Here is a 23,258-nt window from a genome sequence, read left to right on the forward strand (position 1 = left end):
TTAAAGTTAGATTTTTGTAACGTGTACCAGAAAGTTGACTGCAGGGAGATGACGTCAAGGTAGAATGTATCTTTAGAGCTCAGATGAGCATCATGCCTCCCCCCCCCCCAACTTTTGTTCATCTATATATCATCTGCTAGGTATCTGCCATGTATCAATATTTCTTTTGTCAGGAATCACAGGAACAGATGTTGAAGCTGTATGTGAATAATATTCACACCCTCAAATCCAATCAGAGAATTAGGTTACTCTGTGACATCCTTGGTACTGCTGTGGACAAGAGTCACATACCAGCAAAGTAAGTCATGAGGAGATAGATGTTAAATACCGTTAAAATATCCCTCTCTGCAATGTTACAATAAAACTTCATGAAATGGACAAGTGTCACACCAATATTTGTAATGATAATGATTGTACTTGAGCATGATAAATGAGGTTTTACAAGCATGATGTTATAAAAAGGTTTCCACATTACATACAATTTTGAATTTTGGATTGTAGCCATTTTGATTATTTGTCTCACTACCTTTTCAAAAATATGAATAATCACTTTAATATTCTTCATTTTGGAATGTTTAGCTTTCAGAGAGACAGCAATTAGATTTCACATTTTAGGTAGGTTCTTAGAAAACAGAAGATTTAGTTGAAAATCCCTGGTGGTGTGAAATCTCACCTTCAGACAAGCAGATCTCAATGTATATTGCTTACCAAGTGACATTCCAAACCTCCCAAGCTGCAGTGAAATATGAGATCAACTGGAGGTTTTAACTTTTTCTTCTCTCCAGATTGGTGTGTGAAGCTCTTCTTACTGCCAAGGGCTTGGACTACCAGGTAGCCTACCCCTGGGCTCAGACATTCCATGTTGTACAGAAAGTCATCAACAGTGCTGACTACAAGGTACACTGTAAATCCTAGCACCAAAACTTGTGAAGAAGTTTGAAATATTTATTTACTAAACTTTTATTTTTTTGGATGTCTTGCATTGTTTCATAAGTGAAATATGTACAGTATGATCGGGGCAGATTCAGGAATTCCGTAAAGAGGGGGTGCCTTTACCAAATTAATGGGGGGCGCATGCGCCCCCCCATTTTTTCTTGTTATTTCTTTTGTTTTAACAACAACAACAACAACAAATAAGGGGGGCATGCGCCCAGTGCACTCCCCCCTGGATCTGCCACTGATGATATCTATCTAAGTCTTACTGAACAGATTCTACCCATGTAGGAAATACCAATTGCTACCAGCCCTTTTCTTTCACATGATTTAATGATTTAAAAAAACAACACTAAATCCAAATGTGAAATGCAGTCAACTTCTCATACTGCAATGTTGAAACAGCCGAATATTGCTTACCTCGAAGGCAGAATAGAAGTCCTGATTTTTCCCTCATGTATTTCCTCTTGTTAAAACCTATATAAGTTGAAATACCTCACTCACAGTTCAGTTACGTAGTACTTGTACATGGAAGGAAAATCCAAAACTCTGATCTTAAAGGCATAATTTACCATTTGCAGATGAAACAAAAACCCAGCATTAGTGTTTTAAAATAGTTCTAAAATGTGAGTTAGGGATAGAAACAACCACTGTGAAAATTTGAATCAGTAAAGTCGATGTTAAATATTGGTAAATATACAAAATATGAACAATAGTTATGATAAGAATGTTTCCAGACTAAACCGTCTACAGTTACGGTATATTGAGAAAAATACTGACATCTCCTTATATTTTAGGCTTTATTACAAAAATTTTATAAGGAAAGGTGTTTTGTGGTACAACAGACCTACCCATATACATGAAAGGTGATATCTTGAACATTTTTCAAATCACTGCTCCCAAAGGTAAACTGGACCTTTAACTTACTAATTATTTTTCTCGTGAGTTATTCATAGCAAAATTCCAACATCACTCAGCTATTGACAGTCAAGCAGTTACCTGTCACATGCATTGATCACTATACAGTAACAACATGCTGGACTGATTCAAGGTATGGGAGGTTGATTTCATGTGACAGATTTGTTTGTTGAGTTTTTTTAGAGGTAAAAGGAATATAATTATGCTGTACTACAATGTATAAGATTGTCACTTGCACTTTGTGCATTTGTAAACTTACATACTATTATATAGCACTTTGAATTTGGCTTCCAATTAGAATGCTTTTAAGGAAACAAGTGTGTGATCAGTGGTGGATCCAGGGGGAGCGCACCGGGCGCCCCCTCTTTTTTTCTTTAAACAAAAGAAATAAGAAAAAAAAAAGAGGTGTATGATGTGGGGGAAGGGGGCGCATGCACCCCCTGTAATTGTATACCCTGGCATGTATGCCGGAGGATACTTTGGATTCAGCAGCGTTACACCGCCGCTGTGGTGTCACATTCTTGAGTGCACTCTTGCGGCCACAAATCTTGACAGATTTCTTTGAAATTTTGTATGGAGGTTCATATTGGTAATATCTCCACATGTATAACTTTGGGTGATGCTGCCCCCAGTGTTCCATCTTTTATAGGGTAAAATGCAATTTTTTGTGCATAGTTTGTGTGCGCTCTAGAGGTCACATTTGTCAACAGATTTTGTTCAAATTTGGTGTGGAGGTTTATCATGATGTAATCTACAAGCCTATAGATTTGGGATGTGCTGCCCCAGAGTTACGTCTTTTATAGGGTCAAAGGTTATGTTGGTGGTAGATAGTTTGTGTGCACTCCATAGGCTACATTTTGTAATGGATTTTGTTCAAATGTGGTATGAAGGTCTACCATGATATAATCTACAAGCCTATAGATTTTGGATCTGCTGCCCCCAGTGTTCCATCTTTTATAGGGTCAAAGGTCATATTGTTGGTGGATGGTTTGTGTGTGCTCTAAGGCTACATTTCTTGACGGATTTTGTTCAAATATAGTATGAAGGTCTACCATGATTTGAGCTACAAGTCGAAAGATTTTGGATGTGTCTAGATACTTAGTGTAATGCTCTTATGGATCCACTTTTTTTTTACAGGGACAAATACCACATTTTATATAATGTTATATAGAGGAAGCTTCCGCAGTGTTAAAGTTCAAAACTGTTCTCAAGACATTTCTGTTTAAAAAGTATTATGAATGAGTTTTGGTTTGCATCTACGGTACATACATTGTAGAGTTCATTTCTTTTTCCACTTTCATCCCTCTCCCTTAAAGTGCATAGAGACACTAAGGTAGTGATATATGCGCTATATAAGCACTGTATTATTATTACCCACGCCGATGAAAATCGGCAGGGGGTTATGTAAAGGGTTCCGTATGTTTGTTTTTTTTTTGTTGTTTTTTTGTTTGTTTGTTTGTTTGTTTGTTTGTGTACAAGATAACAAGAGAACGGGTAAACGGATTTGCACAAAATGTTCAGGGGATGTTTGGATAATGGCAGGAAAGAATCGATTAGATTTTGGTGATAATCGGTTGACCCTTGCAAATTCTGTGTGACCTTGAAGTTTTGACCCCATAGTATAGTGACCACTCCGAAAATTTCCCGTTTCACACTTTGCGATTTTCCGCTACCATACGAAAACATAAACTCCCAAACGATCCGACTTCGCTGCTCAAATGTTCGTAAGAATTCCGAAATTTACGTTTAGGCCTATTTACCCACACCGATGAAAATCGGCAGGGGGTTATGTAAAGGGTTCTGTATGTTTGTTTGTTTGTTTGTTTGTTTTTTTGTTTGTTTGTTTGTTTGTTTGTTTGTTTGTTTGTGTACAAGATAACAAGAGAACGGGTAAACGGATTTGCACGAAATGTTCAGGGGATGTTTGGATAATGGCAGGAAAGAATCGATTAGATTTTGGTGATAATCGGTTGACCCTTGCAAATTCTGTGTGACCTTGAAGTTTTGACCCCATGATATAGTGACCACTCCGAAAATTTCCCGTTTCTCACTTTGCGATTTTCCGCTACCATACGAACACATAAAATCCCAAACGATCCGACTTCGCTGCTCAAATGTTCGTAAGAATTCCGAAATTTACGTTAAGGCCTATTTGAGGGACTATGTCCTTCTAGATTTATGAAAGTTCGTTCTCCGTCGTCACAAACTGGCCCGTATTTTGATGATTTTTCAAATTAACATCGATTGTTTTTTCGTTGGAGGAGCATAATTGCTCGGTCAGTTACACTGCACGATATGCGCGCTCAATGTCAATGCGTGTGCAAGGCCGCTGAAAATGCATCGCGCTCTACACTGTTGGTGCAAAATTGCATCGGGGACGTTGCGGCGCTCGTTGGTGACCGAATACTGGTGCAGTAGACATTTGCATTCAACCCTTGCATTGAATAATTTCCGTAGACACTAATCATAGGGGTAATTGCCTAGGGAGTACGTACATTTTGTTTTTCTTTTGCGCTTTTGTGGATACCATCAAAGATCGTACACTCATACGACCTTTGATATCATCACACTCTCGGCTTGCTATGAGCAAAATATCCCGCAAGAAAACGGCGTATTTCTCGATTTTTAGCGCTTTTTCGAGGAAATCTAGAGTTTCGAGGAAAACGCCTTCAAAGTTTTCCTTTCGACACTTCATGATCAAGGGGAGGCGAGACAGTTTTCACAGCTTGACAATAGAAGGCATGCTCCTAGCGACCTCCGCAATGTTCATTCAAGCTTAGCGCCAGCGGTCTATGCACAACCAATCAGTAATCAGGATGTCACGCACTGACCAATAAGATCACTCCCTCATTGCTAGGGGCGGAGTCTAGCTGCGGCGCTAAATCCAAATCTTCGGACACGTTTCTGTTACGTTGAAAGAAAATCATGGCCCAGAAAAACACTGAATCCTTGCATTTCCTTTACTCATTTAGCTTCAAAATTTTGGCAGATGATAGGCAAAACATGAGATTACAAAATTATCCAAAAAAGAACATTTGATTGTTTTAACCGATTTTGATGATGTGACTTCAAACTCGATTTTCAGCTCAGCCGTCAGCGACTTTAGGATACTTTTGTTGTAGCGGATCAAATATATAGTGTACATCATTAATTATCATCTATATAGGACGTTTTAGCGGCGCATTAAAAACGCGTATTGTAGTCAACTCAATTTTTACCGTTCAATATCGGAGCATATTGAACGAATCGCATAGACCAACGTATTAATTCCCCATAGGCTACCGTTGTTACTTGCCGTTCAAGATCACACGATATTCAATTCTGTCTCGTTTATTGCGTGAGCGCTTGCTGAATGCGCAAATACTTGCTACTAGTGCGCGTCATTTTGTTACATTTTTCACAAGCGCGCAAACATCTTGCTAGTTGTTTGTTTCAATACGCAGTTTTAGGGGCTTCCCCTTTTCAGCGCTGGGATGGGACTGCCGAGTCAACTTCAAAGACGAGTAGAAGCTGGGTAATTTTGTGCGGTTCATGGTTGCTCTACTTGATTGTATAGATGATAATAATTATATTGGATGGCCTTGATTCATTGAATACCAGGGAATATTGCACTCGTTAGAGTCAATATTGCACTCATCTTCGATTCGTGCAATATTGGCCCTAACTCGTGCAATATTCCCTGGTATCCCATTCATAGCCATCCAATATAATATAAGTATTACTCTTCCACAGTTTTTGATGCTCCTCCTGATGTTGCTGAAATACATGGTCAAACATCATATTTTATGCCCCAGTCACACAGTCACTCAAACAATCCTCTGCATCCAGCGTTGCATAAAAAAAAAACATTTAAAAATTACACTTTTGGGCTCGTCGCGCCGCGTCCGCCGCCGCCACAGAGATTTCCTTGTGAGCGCTCTACCAGCTGCGTTTCTTTTTCGATCATCTTCAAATTTGGCATGAAGGTGTATTATGGTTAGACAAAGACGCCTATTGTTTTTGGTGATGGCGCCCTCGCTTGTTCCGTCTGTATACATGAAAAGGTAAATCCAATAGGGTCTGTTTGTGAGCGCTCTACTGACTGCAGTTCTTCTTCGATCATCTTCAAACTTGGCATGAAGGTGTATTATGGTCAGACAAAGACGCCTATTGTTTTTGGTGATGGCGCCCTCGCTTGTTCCGTCTTTATACATGAAAAGGTAAATCCAATAGGATCTGCTTGTGAGCGCTCTACTGGCTGCAGTTCTTCTTCGATCATCTTCAAACTTGGCATGAAGGTGTATTATGGTTAGACAAAGACGCCTATTGTTTTTGGTGATGGCGCCCTCGCTTGTTCCGTCTTTGTACATGAAAAGGTAAATCCAATAGGGTCTGCTTGTGAGCGCTCTACTGGCTGCAGTTCTTCTTCGATCATCTTCAAACTTGGCATGAAGGTGTATTATGGTTAGACAAAGACGCCTATGGTTTTTGGTGATGGCGCCCTCGCTTGTTCCGTCTTTGTACATGAAAAGGTAAATCCAATAGGGTCTGCTTGTGAGCGCTCTACTGGCTGCAGTTCTTCTTCGATCATCTTCAAACTTGGCATGAAGGTGTATTATGGTTAGACAAAGACGCCTATTGTTTTTGGTGATGGCGCCCTCGCTTGTTCCGTCTTTATACATGAAAAGGTAAATCCAATAGGGTCTGCTTGTGAGCGCTGTACTGGCTGCAGTTCTTCTTCGATCATTTCTTCGATCATTTTCAAACTTGGCATAAAGGTGTATTATGGTTAGGCAAAGACACTTATTGTTTTTGGTGATGGCGCCCTCGCTTGTTCCATCTTTACACATGAAAAGGTAAATTCAATAGGGTCTGCTTGTGAGCGCTCTACTGGCTGCAGTTCTTCTTCGATCATCTTCAAATTTGGCATGAATGTGTATTATGGTTAGACGAAGACACCTATTGTTTTTGGTGATGGCGCCCTTGCTTGTTCCGTCTTTATACATGAAAAGGTAAATCCAATAGGGTCTGCTTGTGAGCGCTCTACTGGCTGCAGTTCTTCGATCATCTTCAAACTTGGCATGAAGGTGTATTATGATAAGACGAAGAGGCCTATTTTTGGTGATGGCGCCCTCGCTTGATCCGTCTTTATACATGAAAAGGTAAATTCAATAGGGTCTGCTTGTGAGCGCTCTACAGGCTGCAGTTCTTCAATCATCTTCAAATTTGGCATGAAGGTGTATTATGATAAGACAAAGATGCCTATGGTTTTTGGTGATGGCGTCCTCGCTTGTTCCGTTTTTATACATGAAAAGGTAAATCCAATAGGGTCTGCTTCTTGATGCTGACGAAATTTCCAGTTTTAATTTGTATAATAAATAAAAGCATAATTTGATTATAGTTTGTTTTTTTTCATGTGCAATATGAAACAGTTTTTGCCTACTATGAATTCACAGATTTTGCCGACCGCGAATTTAAACACACTCGAAAAAGTCGGCACCGATGGAAACCGCGAAAGTGTCTGTACGCGAAAGAAACCACTTTTACAGTACATGATTTCAAGTAGGCAGGTTTTAATCAAATTCAAACAGAATCTTAATTTGGGAACAAAATGTTGTGGTCATTGTGAGCCACGTTCATACCTAAGTGTACCAAAAAAGTTTCGGCAATAATTTTTGTTGGTCATTGTTAAGTGCGAGAAATGAAATTTGCATTGAATTCATGTAGTAATTCTGTGAAGTGTAGGCACCCATAGTGTTGATGATTTCTCCAGATCATTTATCTTAAGACTTGTTTTATTTCTTCAAGGGCTGCCGTGATGTGTTACGTCTCGTACTTGAGATAGTTAACAAGATCCCTAACAGCATCAATGTGTCTACAGGCAAGCAGCTGGAGGCAGTAACCAAGGTAAAGCCAAAGAGGAAAAAGAAATAATAGAATATACATTATAGATTTCCTCTACATGTTTGTGCCAATATATTAAACATGAATAAATCTTGCTGTCAATTGTTCATACTGTAAAGCAAGAAATATTTTCACAGCATGAAATTTTTATAAATTGGAGCTGACAGCCTTTTTTCAGGGCATAAAATCTTCACAAATTCCCACTGGCATTCAGTGCATGTATACATGTAGTGTAGACAAGAACTTTGGCATGCTCTTTAATTTTGCAAATCTTGACCCTCACAAAATTCGCGAACTTAAAATGCACTCAAAAATTTCTGGTTGTCGAGCCCACCGGAGGTGTGGGGAGACTAAGGGATCACCTGCGGCGTCTGTCCGTCCGTCGTCCGGCCGTCATCCATCTGTAATGCTACAAAAACTTGAATAACTCTCTACTGAGGATTTCAATTTCAATCAAACTTGGAGGGAAGAGTGGTTATACAAAGTTACACATTTTATCAAACTTTAAGGGCACCTCAAGGTCAAAGGTCACATGCAGAGGTCAATGAACTTTAGGGCCCAATGTTAAGTTTTTAGGGTGCATCTCGTTTATGGCTCATAACTTTTGATCCCTTTGTCCGTTTGTGACCAAACTTGGATGGTAGATGTCCCTTGGGGAGGTGAAGGTCATCACAAGGTCAAAGGTCACAGACAGGGGTCAACAAACTTTAAGGGCCCAATGTTAAGTTTTTATGGCGCGTTTCGATTGTGGCTCATAAGTTTTGATCCCTAAGTCCGTTTGTGACCAAACTTGGACGGTACATGTCCCTTGGGAATTAAAGGTCATCACAAGGTCAAAGGTCACAGAAAGGGGTCAACAAATTTTTAGGGCCCATTAAGTTTTTATGGCGCGTTTCGATTATGGCGCATAACTTTTGATCCCTTTGTCCGTTTGTGACCAAACTTGGATGGTAAATGTCCCTTGGGGAGTTGAAGGTCACCACAAGGTCAAAGGTCATAGGTGGGTCAATGAACTTCTGGGAGTTAGAAAAATATTAATTTCTTGTATGTGAATGGGCGAGACACAATTTGGCACTTGCCTTGTTTTACAGTAGTTATCTTTCCTTATCTCTTAACCCCCCTCGCCTTCTCTCTCATATTAAGTAAAGAAAGGCTATAGTGGTGTGATTTGTTTGGAAATTTGTGTGACTTACTCTGTTTTCCTAATTCCCTACAAACAATAAGTACTGAACAGAAGTAATAATATGCAAATGATGCACAGGTCTAAGTAAATCACTAGGAATTGTGTGCATTAGGTAGCTGTGGATTTGAATTACCCCATTCAGCTGCAATTTGGGGTTTTTAACTTATTTCCATAATTACTAAATGCACGCTACTCCTACCAACACACAGAAAAACATACATGTGCATCAGCTGTTTTATAGAACAGTGGACAAAGTTTTACCAAAAAAGAATTTCTATGTGTGTTGTCATGGTAACATTTTTTTTAGTTAAAACGTGCAATAATCTACTGGACTGAACAGCTTCCTTACTTTTTAGCTCATCCAAGCCAAAGGTCTCGAGTGATTATGCTATTGCTGTCATACATTGTCCAGCATGCAAAGTGCATCATCCATAGTGCATGAACTTTTTACATTTTCATCTTCTTGAATATGTATGGACAGATTTTCACCAAAGCTGTTGGATGGCGGAAAAGTGGGAATTTTTTCAGTGTTGAAATTTTCGTGCATATCGCGCAACCGCATTTTCGCGTTTTGATTGTGGCTCATAACATTTTATCCATATGTCTGGTTGTGACCAAACTTGGCTGGTAAATGTCCCTTGGGGAGTTGAAGGTCATCACGAGGTCAAAGGTCATAGGCGGTGTCAATGAACTTCCGGGAATTAGAAAACATTAATTTCTTCTACCTGAAAGGGCGAGACACATTTTGGCACTTGCCTTTTTATTTGAAGAAAACCTGAAAGCAACTTACATGTCAATAATTTAAGAGTGAAGAATAACTTTCAGTAGAAATTGATGTGGTGCTATTTGTGTGCAAGTGTTATGTGAAGCCAAATTGTTTGTGCAGTATATGTGTCTTTCTATCTGTTACTCATTCCAGGTTGTGATGCACATCATCGATAGAAATGTCTGCCTCCTTCCAGCATACTTTGCAGTGACTGAAATCCTCAAAGTCTTCCCAGAAAATGGACCTGCCAAACATTGGGTAAACCTATTACTATGATTTCTATTCATTTTTTCCACAGCCTTACACATAGACAATTGGAATACAAATGGGGATGCTTTCTGAGAACTTTGATTTAAGAATAGTGGTAAATGATGATTATTTATCAAGAGTACTTTTGATTTTTCAGTGCTTTTGATCATTTGAAGAAGATATAATATATAAACATCAATTCTTCAATCATGAAGCAATCTTATATATAAAGATTTAAAACAAATTCAACTTAGCTTTTGAGTAATTAAACACAAATACACAAACCATCATGGAAGACCACCATAATTGTAATGAACATGTTACCCAGTAAAAGAAAAAGTAGATTTAGATAGAAGTACATTAAGAAAAATCTGCAGATTCATGTATGGTCAGTTTTACAGTAAAGGGTGTAACTTTGATGTGGCAAGGGTCAAAAATTAAAGTTGTGTTTCCATTTTTATCTTTGCTTTTATTTTATATAGGAATGTCTATATTTTCAATATTTTGTCATTCCAGAGCTTAATTCTTAGGCTAAATATGAAAAATGAAGTTACTATTATGGAATTTTAGATAAATTTAGGTAAAAACAACAAGAATGTTTTGGTCACCCACAGCAACCAAATGAAGATAAATGGTAGAGGTAATGCAACTTTTCATTTGCTGTGAACATATATTTGAAATATCAAAACACTTTTCCCCCAACAGATATTCGCTCTTGCAATTATTTGGATGTGAACTTCAAATTTCAAGGTAAAAATGGTACCTTACAAACTATTTTAAGTTAAAAGAATGTTCTAGAAGCAAGAGCCACTCTAAACATAGCCCTAAATAATCTCTTGGTAACAAACATTTATCAACCCAAATCCCAAAGAAATTTGATTATTTTTGACAAAGTTGAAATTTTCAGACTTGTGAGTTTCGGAGGCTTCAGTTAACAAACTAGTGTGTTTCGGAGGCTTCAAAACTGCTAACACAAAGTTCTAGTCCTGTATTCACTTAAAATAATAAAACTACAGTAAGCAACTATCACTACATGCTAGAATAAGAACAAGGCATCAATAAAATGTGAATAACAGTATACAGATGTACATTTTATGGCAGTGCATAATGTTTACCCTTCATACAAAATGTACTTATTATTATAAGGAAATTGGCTTCCACAAAAGTGAATAACAAACCGTGTACACTTTGAGCAATGCTCAGTTCGAATTTATGACATTACATGAGGCAATATGATTCTAAAGGAAACTGCAACAGTAGCAATAAAAGTACACTGATTAGGAACATCTTTTTTTTTTTTTTTTTTTTTGCGGTTTAAAGTTAGCAGCAACGCATGTTTCGGAGGCTTCATCATGACTGTTAACATGCAAAAATGGCCCATTTTAAAGGTGATATGAAGTACATTAATGCAGCTGATTGTTTCCAAATAACTAACAATGTTGGAACATGTAAAATAGTATTTATTTGTATGCAGAAAAAAGACTTTCCAACATATATGTTAAGAGACAAAGAAAAATATTTTAAATCTTTATGCTCAGTTGTATACATACACTGTATTTGCATATCCATGACTTTGGCAATGCAGAACATGATTAGGCTACACACATGAACAGCTGTATGCATTTGTCAAACTTTTCATCATAATGCAGTAAGAATTACTTTCAATGAGTTAGAACTGTAGCTATAGACTTAATGCAAAGATTATGTTTGCTTGCTTTATAAGTGCAGTTTGTGGGATGTATATTGACATAAACCACCCATCATAATTGTTTTATATACATATGTACATGTGAAATCAATTTCAACTGTTGATGAGAAAGGGATAGAAAATAGACTATGTGATGGCATGACGGTTAGATTACAACATAGCATCGTAAAATATAGAAAGGGGAAAAAAGGTTTATAAACATTCTTTTGCATATATGACCATGCCTGATATCCCCTACTATAGCTATCAAATGCAGTGATCATGGTTATAGAACAGCAATCTTAAACACCGATCAGCCATTCCATGTAAGGGTCATCATCAAACTGTCATCATCAAAATGGAGTTGGAATAATCAATATATTGGTGATATTATCATGGAGCTCAATAGAAATTGAAATGGTCAAGATCCCAGTCATCTTTTTGAATCGCCTGTTGAAAAGATAAATACCCTACCCATGATTGTGTACGAATTTGAATTAAAAAAAAAAAATGTTGACCAAATGTATAGTTCCCTATAATATTATATGATAGTTAGAATTTTACTTTCTTTTTCTGTGGTATACAAGTCACCCCTGTTTCATATCATTTTCTTTTTCTTTCTTTTTTTAAATTCTTCAAAGGCTTTTTTTTAATAGTTATTTTATAAAATTCCAGTTTGTGTGAATCCTGTGACAGCTAGGAGGCCTGTTTTTGAAGGTACGCATTGAGAAATTGCTAACAGAACTTTTACTGTTTCTAAAAATGACAACCTTTTTAGCAAAAAATTGAAAAGCAACAAATGTGTTTAAATATCTAAGTTTTTTAGAAACCCACAAGTTTGTTTTAAATAGTATATGAACCCACAGACTACAGTTTTAACCCTTTGAATTTCAAAATAGTTAGGGGCTTGTAACTTTTTCCAGAAAAGCCAGGACTAAACAGATTATAAAGATTTCAATCATTTCAATATTGTTCTTCATGAACATAACTTCTCCAGTCACCCACCCATGTAAACTACATGTACCCCATGGCAACAGGCTATTTATAAGTAGAGGTCTATATGTCATTTATAAACAATCCTATCCCAACCATTACTGTCCATTTACTGCACTGAGAACTACATCCGCAAACATGTCATAGAGTCTCACACATGTATGCAGAGACTCCAACCCAAAGCACCTTCTGATCTGGAGATTCTCCCGCCTGAAACCCCTAGCAAACGGGAGACTCCAACTTGATGTGTGCGAAGCGCGAAGTTCCTAGGGTTCTAGATGCTCTCTTGTGCTATCTAAGGCTTATTTTTTCAACACACGATAGAAATAAGTAAGAAATCCTTTCCAACGGGAGACAAAGAGCCAGGGTGGGAGAAATTAAATCTCAAACGGGAGAACAGGAGATTTTGCAAAAATGGGTTTTCGGCGGGAGATCTCCCGTCGAAAACGGGAGAGTTGGAGTCTCTGTGTATGCGAAGAGATGTTTCGTAACACAAGTTACATTTTGTTTAATCAAAAATAGTCAAGTGGTCACTGCCAGCATGATAAAGTATGGAAAATAGGGTATAGTATCAAGATTGTGTTGCACCTTGCATGCCTCAGATCTGACATACAGATTGATATGAAAACCTGTCTGAATGAAGTAATCAAATGTCAAAATTCCAAAACAGTACCCTGTGATCCAAGTCACACCACAGAAATGATAATCTGCAAGATGTTAGCTATTGTCAAATCCAATCACAAATTTATTGATTAATTATTTTCCTCCAAATAAGTATTGGAAATGAAAGCCAAAGAACTTGTTAAGAAATGGAAAGCTGAAAAAGTCAAGATTTTAGTACATGGCAAAAACAAATGCCATGTGAGTAACAATGGAATGGATTTGTCAATGGGTTATAAATGGACATGTAAAAGATTGTGTTTCGAAACTATTATACTCAGATGATAGTGAGTCGAAAGTGTAAAAATCCAAAAAGTATTTTCCACCATTTGCTCTGGATCATGCATAAAAGATACAACCTTAATTAAAATTCAAAAGTAATATATTTCTTTGTTAAGTGTATGCTTCCCTCTTGAATAACCATCTATTAAAGTCCTTGAATCTTCAGGACAGGAATAGTGTTCAGTTCTTTAAAAAAAAAAGTGTATTTAACACTAAATAATCAATTGTTTGTTCTTCATTATCAAAGTCTAACCAGTCAAAAGAGTGATACAAATATGGTCACAACACTTCAACTTCTCTCAAGAGTAAAAATGAGTTATCCAACTTATGAACATTGATGTATCCACAACTACTTGCTTTGTTGCACTACTGTTGCTTGCACGCAAGCTGGAAGTCACTTTCATTACTCACAATATCTAGCCTGTTCCATTGTTTCAAAAGGAAACCTACAGAATAAATGCTTTTCATACATTTAAACAACTATCTACACCTTGCTTGAGGAATCATTAAGTCTCATTCAGTCCAAACAGTTATTTGATAGACTTAGAATTACAAAATTGTAATCAAAACATTCCATTTACATGCTGTTAACATAAAATGAAGCCTCCGAAACATCTGGAAAATTAATCTGGTATGCCTTATGTTTTTATGAAAATCATGTATGTTATGTAGAAAGTGATGGGTAAATTTGTCTTTTTTAGTTGATATACACTGTTTAAACATATTTGTGGGGCAACATCCTCATCTGCTAATATTTTATTGCTGAATGAAAAGGTGAGTTATGTGTGACACGTCTGCACTGTTTAAGAAAAATAGGTAAATCGTATAGTAAATCTATATTGGTGAGTAAACAAAGCAGCCAGAACACTGAATGTGATTAAATATCTTTAGATATGTCATAAGCGATCATTGGGTGGGTGAACAATAAATCTAATTTGATTTTGTCCAGAGAAAATCACAAAAATGCAGTGTTAACATCCTTTTGAAGCCTCCGAAACCACTTTTTCTCTATAAAGTGTATTAGCTCAAAAAATTATTGCAGTATCATGTTTTTATTATTTTTGTTGTCTGTCCATGTCTGTTGATGATTTCATGGCATAATTTGGGGCAGACACTCAAAGAATTTATCAGAAATGTCAAATTAGATGTTTTTGCTGTTTCGGAGGCTTCATGCGTCTCGGAGGCTTCACGTGTTAACGGAAAATTTGTATTGTCTCCTATTTTCAGAGAGTTTGGCGGATCTTAACTATTTTTGGTCTATTAGGTTAGGGCCCCATATCCTACATTTTGACATATAGATTAGGTCACTTCTCTTATCTATATTCATATTATTTGACTAAACACTTTGTTTCGGAGGCTTCAAAACTGCTAACGGAAATTTCACTTGATGGAATAAAATTATCACAAAATTTCAAATAGCCCTAGAATCAAGTAAACTTTGATGTAAGTCTAAAGTTTAGCTGTACCTTACTATTTTCAGCATAAAAGAAAGTAACCAAAACACTTCCACTGATCATTACTGTCCATCAAAGTTTGTAAACAATTGTTAACGGAAAATGAAGCCTCCGAAACCTCAAATTTGAAGTCATAGTATTCCAAAATAAAGGGCCAGATACAAATCAAACTAATTTGGTCATTTCAATTGACCATACAACTATGCTTTTAACATAAAAAATTAGATCTCTGCAGTTGCTGTAGAAAATTATTAACATTTCAAAAATGTTATATAAATTTCAATGCAACAAAATAGTCATTTTTAGGGTACATATGTGACTGTCAAAACAAAACGCATCAATACCTGGACCTGATTATGCTACCCAAGGTGGCTACTCATAAGGTGACTCACATGGGAAAAAATCTTTGAGATCTGTAAATCTATGTGTTCAGGGTGGGCCAAAAGGCTAAGAATTGAAAGTTACACCCTTTACCGTAAAACTGACCGTATTAAATTATCTATCAACTTTTTTATCAAGTAATTGCTCAAAGACGTGTTTCTGTTAAGTGCCATGCTGATACAATGTAAGTTCTTAAAGCAGAATACTAAAGGAAACGCATATTTTGTTAGATTATTCCCCCATTTCAAGCATAGAGCATGTTAAACACAGCGACCTTTAATTCATCCATTTAGAAAATTGCGTTTTGGAGAACGGCTGTTTAGAAAAATTGTATTCTGAATCATGCTCAATCGGAAGATCCGTGGTTATTTTGGGGGCGTGTCCATGACGTCATGGGGTGAAAGGCAAACCCGGAAGTATCACACAACAGCCTAAGCTTACCTATGTATGCTCTCGATGAGAGCGTGATGTCGAGGCTCATACCCAGAAATCCCAAGACATTTTTTATCAGAATGTCACCAAAAAAAATGAAATAAAATTGTTTTCTACTTCAAGTCTCCTGTGAAATCACACATTTCCTCATTTAAATAGAGTCTGTTATGTGTTATTTAGGCCACGAATACAGAAGTTGTCAGGCCTAGTGCCTGTACGATGGTGCTTCGTAGTCGATTAGTCACATGCATGCGCCCATCACCGGCCGCGTATGTCGCAGTGCAGTAGCCTCCGTGTATCAAAGAGCGGAGAAGCCTGAGCTGCGTACCTCTTTGGTACGTACAATGTATTATATCAGCAGTTCCTCGGTAGTACTACAGCTGTGAAAGCCATATACATGTATTTAGCGGGTCTATTTTTTTCGCGAATCGGGACTTGCCAATAATTTCGCAAGTGCTTAAATTCGTGGTTGTGGAGTACACTACAGAAGGGGGAAATATATACAGAAAGAGAGTTAATATTTTCTCATGTTTTTAAATTCGCAAAAAGCACCAGGTTTGCAAAATTGGCGAAAATAATTTTTAACAAAATCTCGCGAAACATTCGGCGGAAGTGGATCGCTAATACTAGATACCACGCAATCAATGCGTGGGCATCAGCTAAGTCGAAGTCTTGACTAGGCCGGCCGGCCTATCTGGTTGGTGATAAAATAAACGATACAGAGCACTGCGATTTTCATCGATAGTTATAAAACTTTGATGGACTCGGTGAAGTAATGAATGGATCGTGCAGTGAATTTGTGAGGGTACCTAGCTCTAGCTAGATAGAATGCTGATGAGCTGTGAACGGGAGTACAGAGTGAGTTAGCCCGACCAGACGCTGTAAGTACGCTGTGCGAATACCTGTCGCGACGTACCTACGAACAGCGACTGGGCTGTGTATAGTTAGGAGTGAGTGTGATGTGATAAGATATGATAATACGTAGCCCGACCAGACGCTGCGCTACTTACAGCGACTGGGCTGTGTTCAGTTAGGCCTACTGCTGCTCTGAAGTACGAGATCAAGTCAGCACTAAGCTCAGTTCATTTTCAGTTCAGAATAAAAAAAACTCTTAGCCATCTAAATTTTGAAGTCTACCTGGCATTGGTCCTGCATCACCAACATTGTCCCCTGGCCTGCCGTGTGGCAAGGGCTCGTACTGCCAATCTCCACTATGTCCGTCCGCTTCAACCGGACCACCCTGGGCCTTCCCCACTAGCTCGCCCGTAGCGTCACCCTCCTGTGCCCCGCCGTGCGGCTCGTCAGCAACATCTATCTCTCCAACTTCACCAGGGTCATCATCACTAGTTTCCTCATCGTTATCATCACTAGCGTGTACTGTATCACTCAGTTCATCATCGCTCCCACATTCAAATTCCACCAAGAAATCATCCTGATCATCACTGCATGGCCTTAATGTACGATGTCGTGCATTATCAAAAAACAAACTTTCAAAACTTTGTATGCAAATACTATCTACAACAACTTGTATGATACAATGCATGCATTATGCACGCGGGGGCCTGCGGCGCTCGAGACCTTGCGCGATTCCTTTCACCCCATGACGTCATCGGGAAAGCCTCGAAATTTACGCTGTGACCTAGATTTCAGGAGGGTGACAAGTGTAAATTTTCAATATCCTATAACTCCACTTCAAAAAGGTCATTTTAAACGATGTTAACGACAAATTGTTCTATGTGTCCCACTCTTTGACTTCATATATAATTTTATTTCTTTAGTATTCCCCTTTAAGTGCCCATGACATCCCAGAGTTTCTGATCAATAATATCAATTGATACAAATGTGTACTGATGCATGCATAGATTTTGGTTCAAAAGTTTGTGTGAGATGGCTTGAATTTTAAATAAATTCAATTTGTCCATAATGTTTTGCAGTTCATCTTTATTTCTTTTATTAGGCTATTGGAGAAGAACTTGCTAACTACATTGACTCATTCAGGCCAGTAGCTAACTTGGTGACAATCACTGGTAAGTTTTTAATGCCTTTGCTTTTTGTTGAGCCCACAGGAGGTGAGGGGAGAATAAGGGATTGCCTGCGATGTCTGTCCGTCCATCGTCCGTCCATAACACTACAAAATCTTGAATAACTCTCTACTATGAGCTTCAATTTCAATCAAACATGGAGGGGAGAGTGGTTATACAAAGTCACACATTTTACCAAACATGAAGGTTACCTCAAGGTCAAAGGTCACAGGCAGGGGTCAATAAACTTGAGGGCGTTTCGATTATGGCTCATGACGTTTGATGTCTATGTCCGTTTGTGACCAAACTTGGATAGTAGATGTCCCTTGGGGAGTTGAAGGTCACAACAAGGTCAAAGGTCACTTACAGGGGTCAACAAACTTTTAGGGCCCAATGTTAAGTTTTTACAGCTCGTTTTGATTATGGCTCGAAATTTTTGATCCACATGTCTGTTTGTGACCAAACTTGGTTGGTAAATGTCCCTTGAGGAGTTGAAGTTCATCACAAGGTCAAAGGTCACAGACAGGGGTCAACAAAATTTTAGGGCCCAATGTTAGGCTTTTACGGTGCGTTTCGATAATGGCTCATAACTGTTGATCCATATGTCCGTTTGTGACCAAACTTGGATGGTAGATGTCCCTTGGGGAGTTGAAGTTCATCACAAGGTCAAAGGTCAAAGGCAGGAGTCAACAAACTTTAAGGGCCCAATGTTAAGTTTTTACGGCTCGTTTCGATTAGGGCTCATAACTTTTGATCCATATGTCAATTTGTGACCAAACTTGGCTTGTAAAAGTTGCTTGGGGAGTTGAAGGTCACCACAAGGTCAAAGGTCACAGACAGGGGTCAACAAACTTTTAGGGCCCAATGTTAATTTTTTACGGCTCGTTTCGATTAGGGCTCATAACTTTTGATCCATATGTCAGTTTGGGAGCAAACTTGGCTTGTAAATGTTGCTTGGGGAGTTGAAGGTCACCACAAGGTCATAGGTCACAGACAGAGGTCAACAAACTTTTAGGGCCCAATGTTAAGTTTTTACGGCTCGTTTCGATTAGGGCTCATAACTTTTGATCCATATGTCAGATTGTGACCAAACTTGGCTTGTAAATGTTGCTTGGGGAGTTGAAGGTCACCACAAGGTCAAAGGTCGTAGGTGGGTCAATTAACTTCTGGGAGTTAGATATATATTAATGTCTTCTACGCGAATGGGCAAGACACAATTTGGCACTTGCCTTGTTGATACACAGTTCCCCTTAACTTCATATTTTAGATTTTAGTGCAACTAGAATTTATTTGGACTAACACCGAAAACAAATGCCTGCACAATCTCCCCATTTGATATTGGAACAACACAGGTTTGTTTGTGTGTTTACATTTTCCATTGGAGGGGATCTGACAAGATGGATAGCCTGTATTACATGAACTAGCAGGTCACCCATAGGGTCCAGTTGTATGCACTTGGGGAGGATTACTTCACAGGATTATGCACCTTGCTCTTTGCGATGAATAAATGAAGCAGGATGTTTTAATGACACACTCTGACACATGGACCTCCATTTTTAGCTAAAGGCTCAAGTGAGCTATTGCTATCACTCTTTGTCCAGCATGCATCATCCTTCATGCGTAAACTTTTTACATTTTCTTCTTCTTGAAAACTCCATGATGGATTTTCACTGAACTTAACAGGTAGCATCCCTAGGGAGATACAGTTTAGATCTCAATTTGCTCATGTAGGCGCCATGCCCCCCGGGCCCCCAGGAGTGCCCAAACCCCCAACATTGTGGAATCTTTAAAAAGCTTCTTCTCTAGTACTAGAAGTAATAGAGATAAGTTAGCCCAGTGAGTTAGTACATTGATGACTTTAGTTTCAAATTTGTTCTTGTGGATCCAGGGGTGCCCCCCCCCCCCCCTTGATGCCCAGGGGAGGGGGTGAGAGGGGTCCAAATTTGGCCCCAAATTGTACATTTCCATCTTCTCCTTGAAAACCCCATGATGAATTTTCACCAAACTTGCAGGTATCCTCCCTAGGAGATAAGATCTCAATTTGTTCACATGGGCAACATGCTGCAGGCCCTAAGGGGGGCCCACACCCCAAATTAAGGAATATTAAAAGTCTTCTTCTCTAGAACCAGAAGTGATAGAGCTACTTGTAAGTTAATACTTTGAGACAGTACATTGAAGGCTTTAGTGTCAAATCTGTTCATGGTGGATCCAGGGGTACCCTCTTGGGGTGGTATAGGTCCACATTGGGTCTGTAATTGTACTTTTTTATCTTCTTGAGAATATATGGTCAATTTTTCACCAAACTTGGCAGATATTATCGCTTGGGTGATAGAATATATATGTGTACAGTACAAAGGGGCACCATTACCCACCTTTTTTTTGGGGGGGGGGGGGGGCCTGGATCACAATGCTGGGGGTTGGGGGAGAGAGACTGACAAAACCCCCATATTAAGGACTCTTTCCAAATCTTTTCTCAAATTGTTTAATGGTAGTGCTATGTGTAATTTAGATTAGTGACTGTAGTTTTGAGTTCGTTTGTGACGGATCGGGGGGGGGGGGGGGGATGCCAAATTAAGGCCAATCTTCACGTTTACATCTTCTTAGTAAAACACAAGGTCAGATATTTACAAAATTTAGCTGGGATTATCGTCAGGTTATAGAATATGTATCTGTGCAAATGGGCACCATTCCCCACATGGGGGCTCCAAGGGGCAGAATGCCCAGAGGGGGAGGGGAGGCAAAGCCCAACTTTAAAAAAAAAAATTATGAATCTTCTATCTACAACCAGAAGAAATAAGCTAACTTGTTAATGTTGTGAATAAGTAGATTTGATACGGTAGTTTCTATTTTGTTCATTGCAGATCCAGGGGCAGGCTGGGGGAGGGGGTACCAACAAAATTTCTTCTTCTTTCTTGAAAGCACTTTGTCAAATTTGTCACCAAACTCAGTACGTTATCGCACTGGTGACAATTTCTGTATACATGGACTCCAGAACCCTCTATTTCAACAACGACAACAAGTTTAAAACTGGAAATACTCTGAGTTATATATTAGTTTGTTTGTTTCATTTTCCATCTAAGAAGATTGCTGGATAGCCCATATTTGGCAGCAATAGCTGGTCTTCCATGGGGTCCAGTTGGATATAAGGCGGCACTACTTCACCAGGTTGAACACCCCTCTCTTTGCGATGAATAAATGAAGTGGGATATTTTACATGCATGAGTTGTGACTCTCTTGCACACGGGACCTCCATTTTATGTCCTATCTGAAGGACAGAATGTATTGCCTCTTACTAGAGGGGATGGTACGATTACACACAACATTGCTCAGTGGGATCTGGGTATCGAACCGGGGTCCTTAGGATCATGAGGCAGACGCGCTACCAACTGAGCTAAGTAACCACCCTTTGTCAGTTAGGGCACTTCCAAAAGATTATTCATAGTACTGCCTGTACCTCCAGGGTTTGTGTAGGGATTGGATGGATGAGGGCAATTTTTATGCCTCTGCCATGAAGTGGTGCCGGAGGCATTATGTTTTCCGGCTGTCCGTCCTTCCTTCCATCTGTCCGTAATGAATTTTGTGGACAGCGTAACTCAAAATCTTTTGAGGTATCCTCATGAAACTTGGCATGTATGTGTATTAGGGGTGAAGTTGTGCCTATCAACTTTTGAGTGCCCATGCTCAAGGTCAAAGGTCAAAGGTCAAGGTCAAATGCTTAAAATTTCACTATTTCCCCCATATCTATGCAATGCCTGAAGATATTTTCTTACAACTTAGTGTACATGTATTACCCAATATTAAGATTCTCTGTTGAAAGTTTGGGGTCATGAGGTCAAAGGTCAAAAGGTCAAGTAAAATGTTAAAATTTCACTTTTTTCTCTGTATCTTGGAAATTGTTCAACGTATCTTCATGGAACATAGTATACATGCGTGTACTGACTGGCAGTGGTTATCTAGGGAATTTGGGGTTCATGCGGTCAAAGGTCAGGGGTCAAGGGCAATACTTCAAAATTGTACTATTTTCCTTATATTTATGCATTGATGCCAGTAGGATTATTTTTTTTTAACTTGATGTATGCATATATAACCCAATAGAGATTCTCTGGGATTGTTTTTTTGCCAAGAAGGTCAAAGGTCAAAAGGTCAAAGGTCAAGTGAAAGTGCTGAACTTACTTCTTTCTCCATATCTCGGAAGTGGCTCAAGTTATCTTGAAACTTAGTACATATTTATGTATGTTCTGCCTGACTGTGATTCTCTTATAAATCAAAGGCCAGATGAAAATGATAACAATTTACTGTTCAATACAGAAATTGCACTTTTTCTCCATACCTTGAAAATTACTCAGTGCATAAACTTATGAAAGGGTCAAAGTCAAGTTAAAGTTCTTAAATCCCCAAATACATGCTCTCCTATTCATCCAATTAAACATTTGTGACAAACATGTCATTTTGATATTTTGCCAATTTTGTGAAAATGTAATCACACATTGTCCACATGTACTATAGACCCATTAGGAGAATCGTGCATTATGGCGGATGCATACCAGTGACATTTCTAGTTACATATTAAGTCTTTTTAAGTCTGTAGTCACATACTTAATGCATTCGACAGCGTGTGTGCTCTTTGTGTAGGCTGCCATTTCCTTGGCTTTCGCGCTGTAGATGTTGCGCTTCGATTTAAATTGCCAAATCGCCAAGGCAAAAACTGAATCTAGCATCAAGTCACAAAAATCACGGGAATTTACAAATCTGCATGGAGTTTCAGGAAGAATCCCATGGACAAATAAATCTCTAAGGTCTTTTTCATCAGTATGATAAAGTATAACCTGACATAATGCAATAATGCCAACACAACTTACGACGGAACTCGGTACTCCCAATCGGACAGGGCGAAGGCTGATACTCTTTCAAGATGATTACACAAAAAAAGTTCATTCAATCTAAATCACATTTTAGCAGATTTCTTAATTTTTTCTGTGCTTTTGTGTATGTTTCATGTGACTTTTAGGGGTTTCCTGGCTGACTGGTGAAGATCTTGTGATCGTTAGAGTTTTTTCTGTAAAATTGGAGAGAGTTAAATTAGCCGTACCCTGCGGATGGGGGAGCCAAGGACAAGCGTAATTACCATTGGTTTTGCGTGCATTGTGCCACCTCACCGTGTTGGGTTGGTTGTGTACATAATGTACATGGCCGCCGGCTGCGCCCTGGCATGGCCCGGCGCTGCCCCCTTAGCGTGCCGGCTGGATCGAAGGGGGCCCCACCGTGCTACAAAGGTTGACTGACTTATAAAGGGTGCTTTATTTAAGAAAAGAAACTGAACTGAATTATCATAATCACAAATTACTCCAGTCTGTTGGAAACCTGGATTTAGGCCATGGTTTAGGCGAGATTCTGATTTTTTTGTGTGTGTGCTACT

The 23,258-nt window shown here is 38.7% G+C and overlaps 1 protein-coding gene across 1 annotated transcript in view; it reads left to right on the top strand.

Moving 5' to 3' along the window:
- The window catches only part of LOC139740695 (mediator of RNA polymerase II transcription subunit 23-like), a 122,473-nt gene that overhangs the window by 13,048 nt on the left and 86,167 nt on the right, over window positions 1-23,258 (top strand). Inside the window, exons 5-9 of the mRNA XM_071651265.1 lie at window positions 174-298; window positions 786-897; window positions 7,639-7,737; window positions 9,837-9,941; window positions 17,779-17,848. Coding sequence (XP_071507366.1) covers window positions 174-298; window positions 786-897; window positions 7,639-7,737; window positions 9,837-9,941; window positions 17,779-17,848 — 511 coding nt within the window. The remainder of the gene's footprint in view (window positions 1-173; window positions 299-785; window positions 898-7,638; window positions 7,738-9,836; window positions 9,942-17,778; window positions 17,849-23,258) is intronic.

This window comes from Diadema antillarum, unplaced genomic scaffold (assembly GCF_040938485.1).
Source record: "Diadema antillarum isolate AM-2024a unplaced genomic scaffold, OU_Dant_1.0 seq00000875_RagTag, whole genome shotgun sequence".
Lineage (NCBI taxonomy): Eukaryota > Metazoa > Echinodermata > Echinoidea > Diadematoida > Diadematidae > Diadema > Diadema antillarum.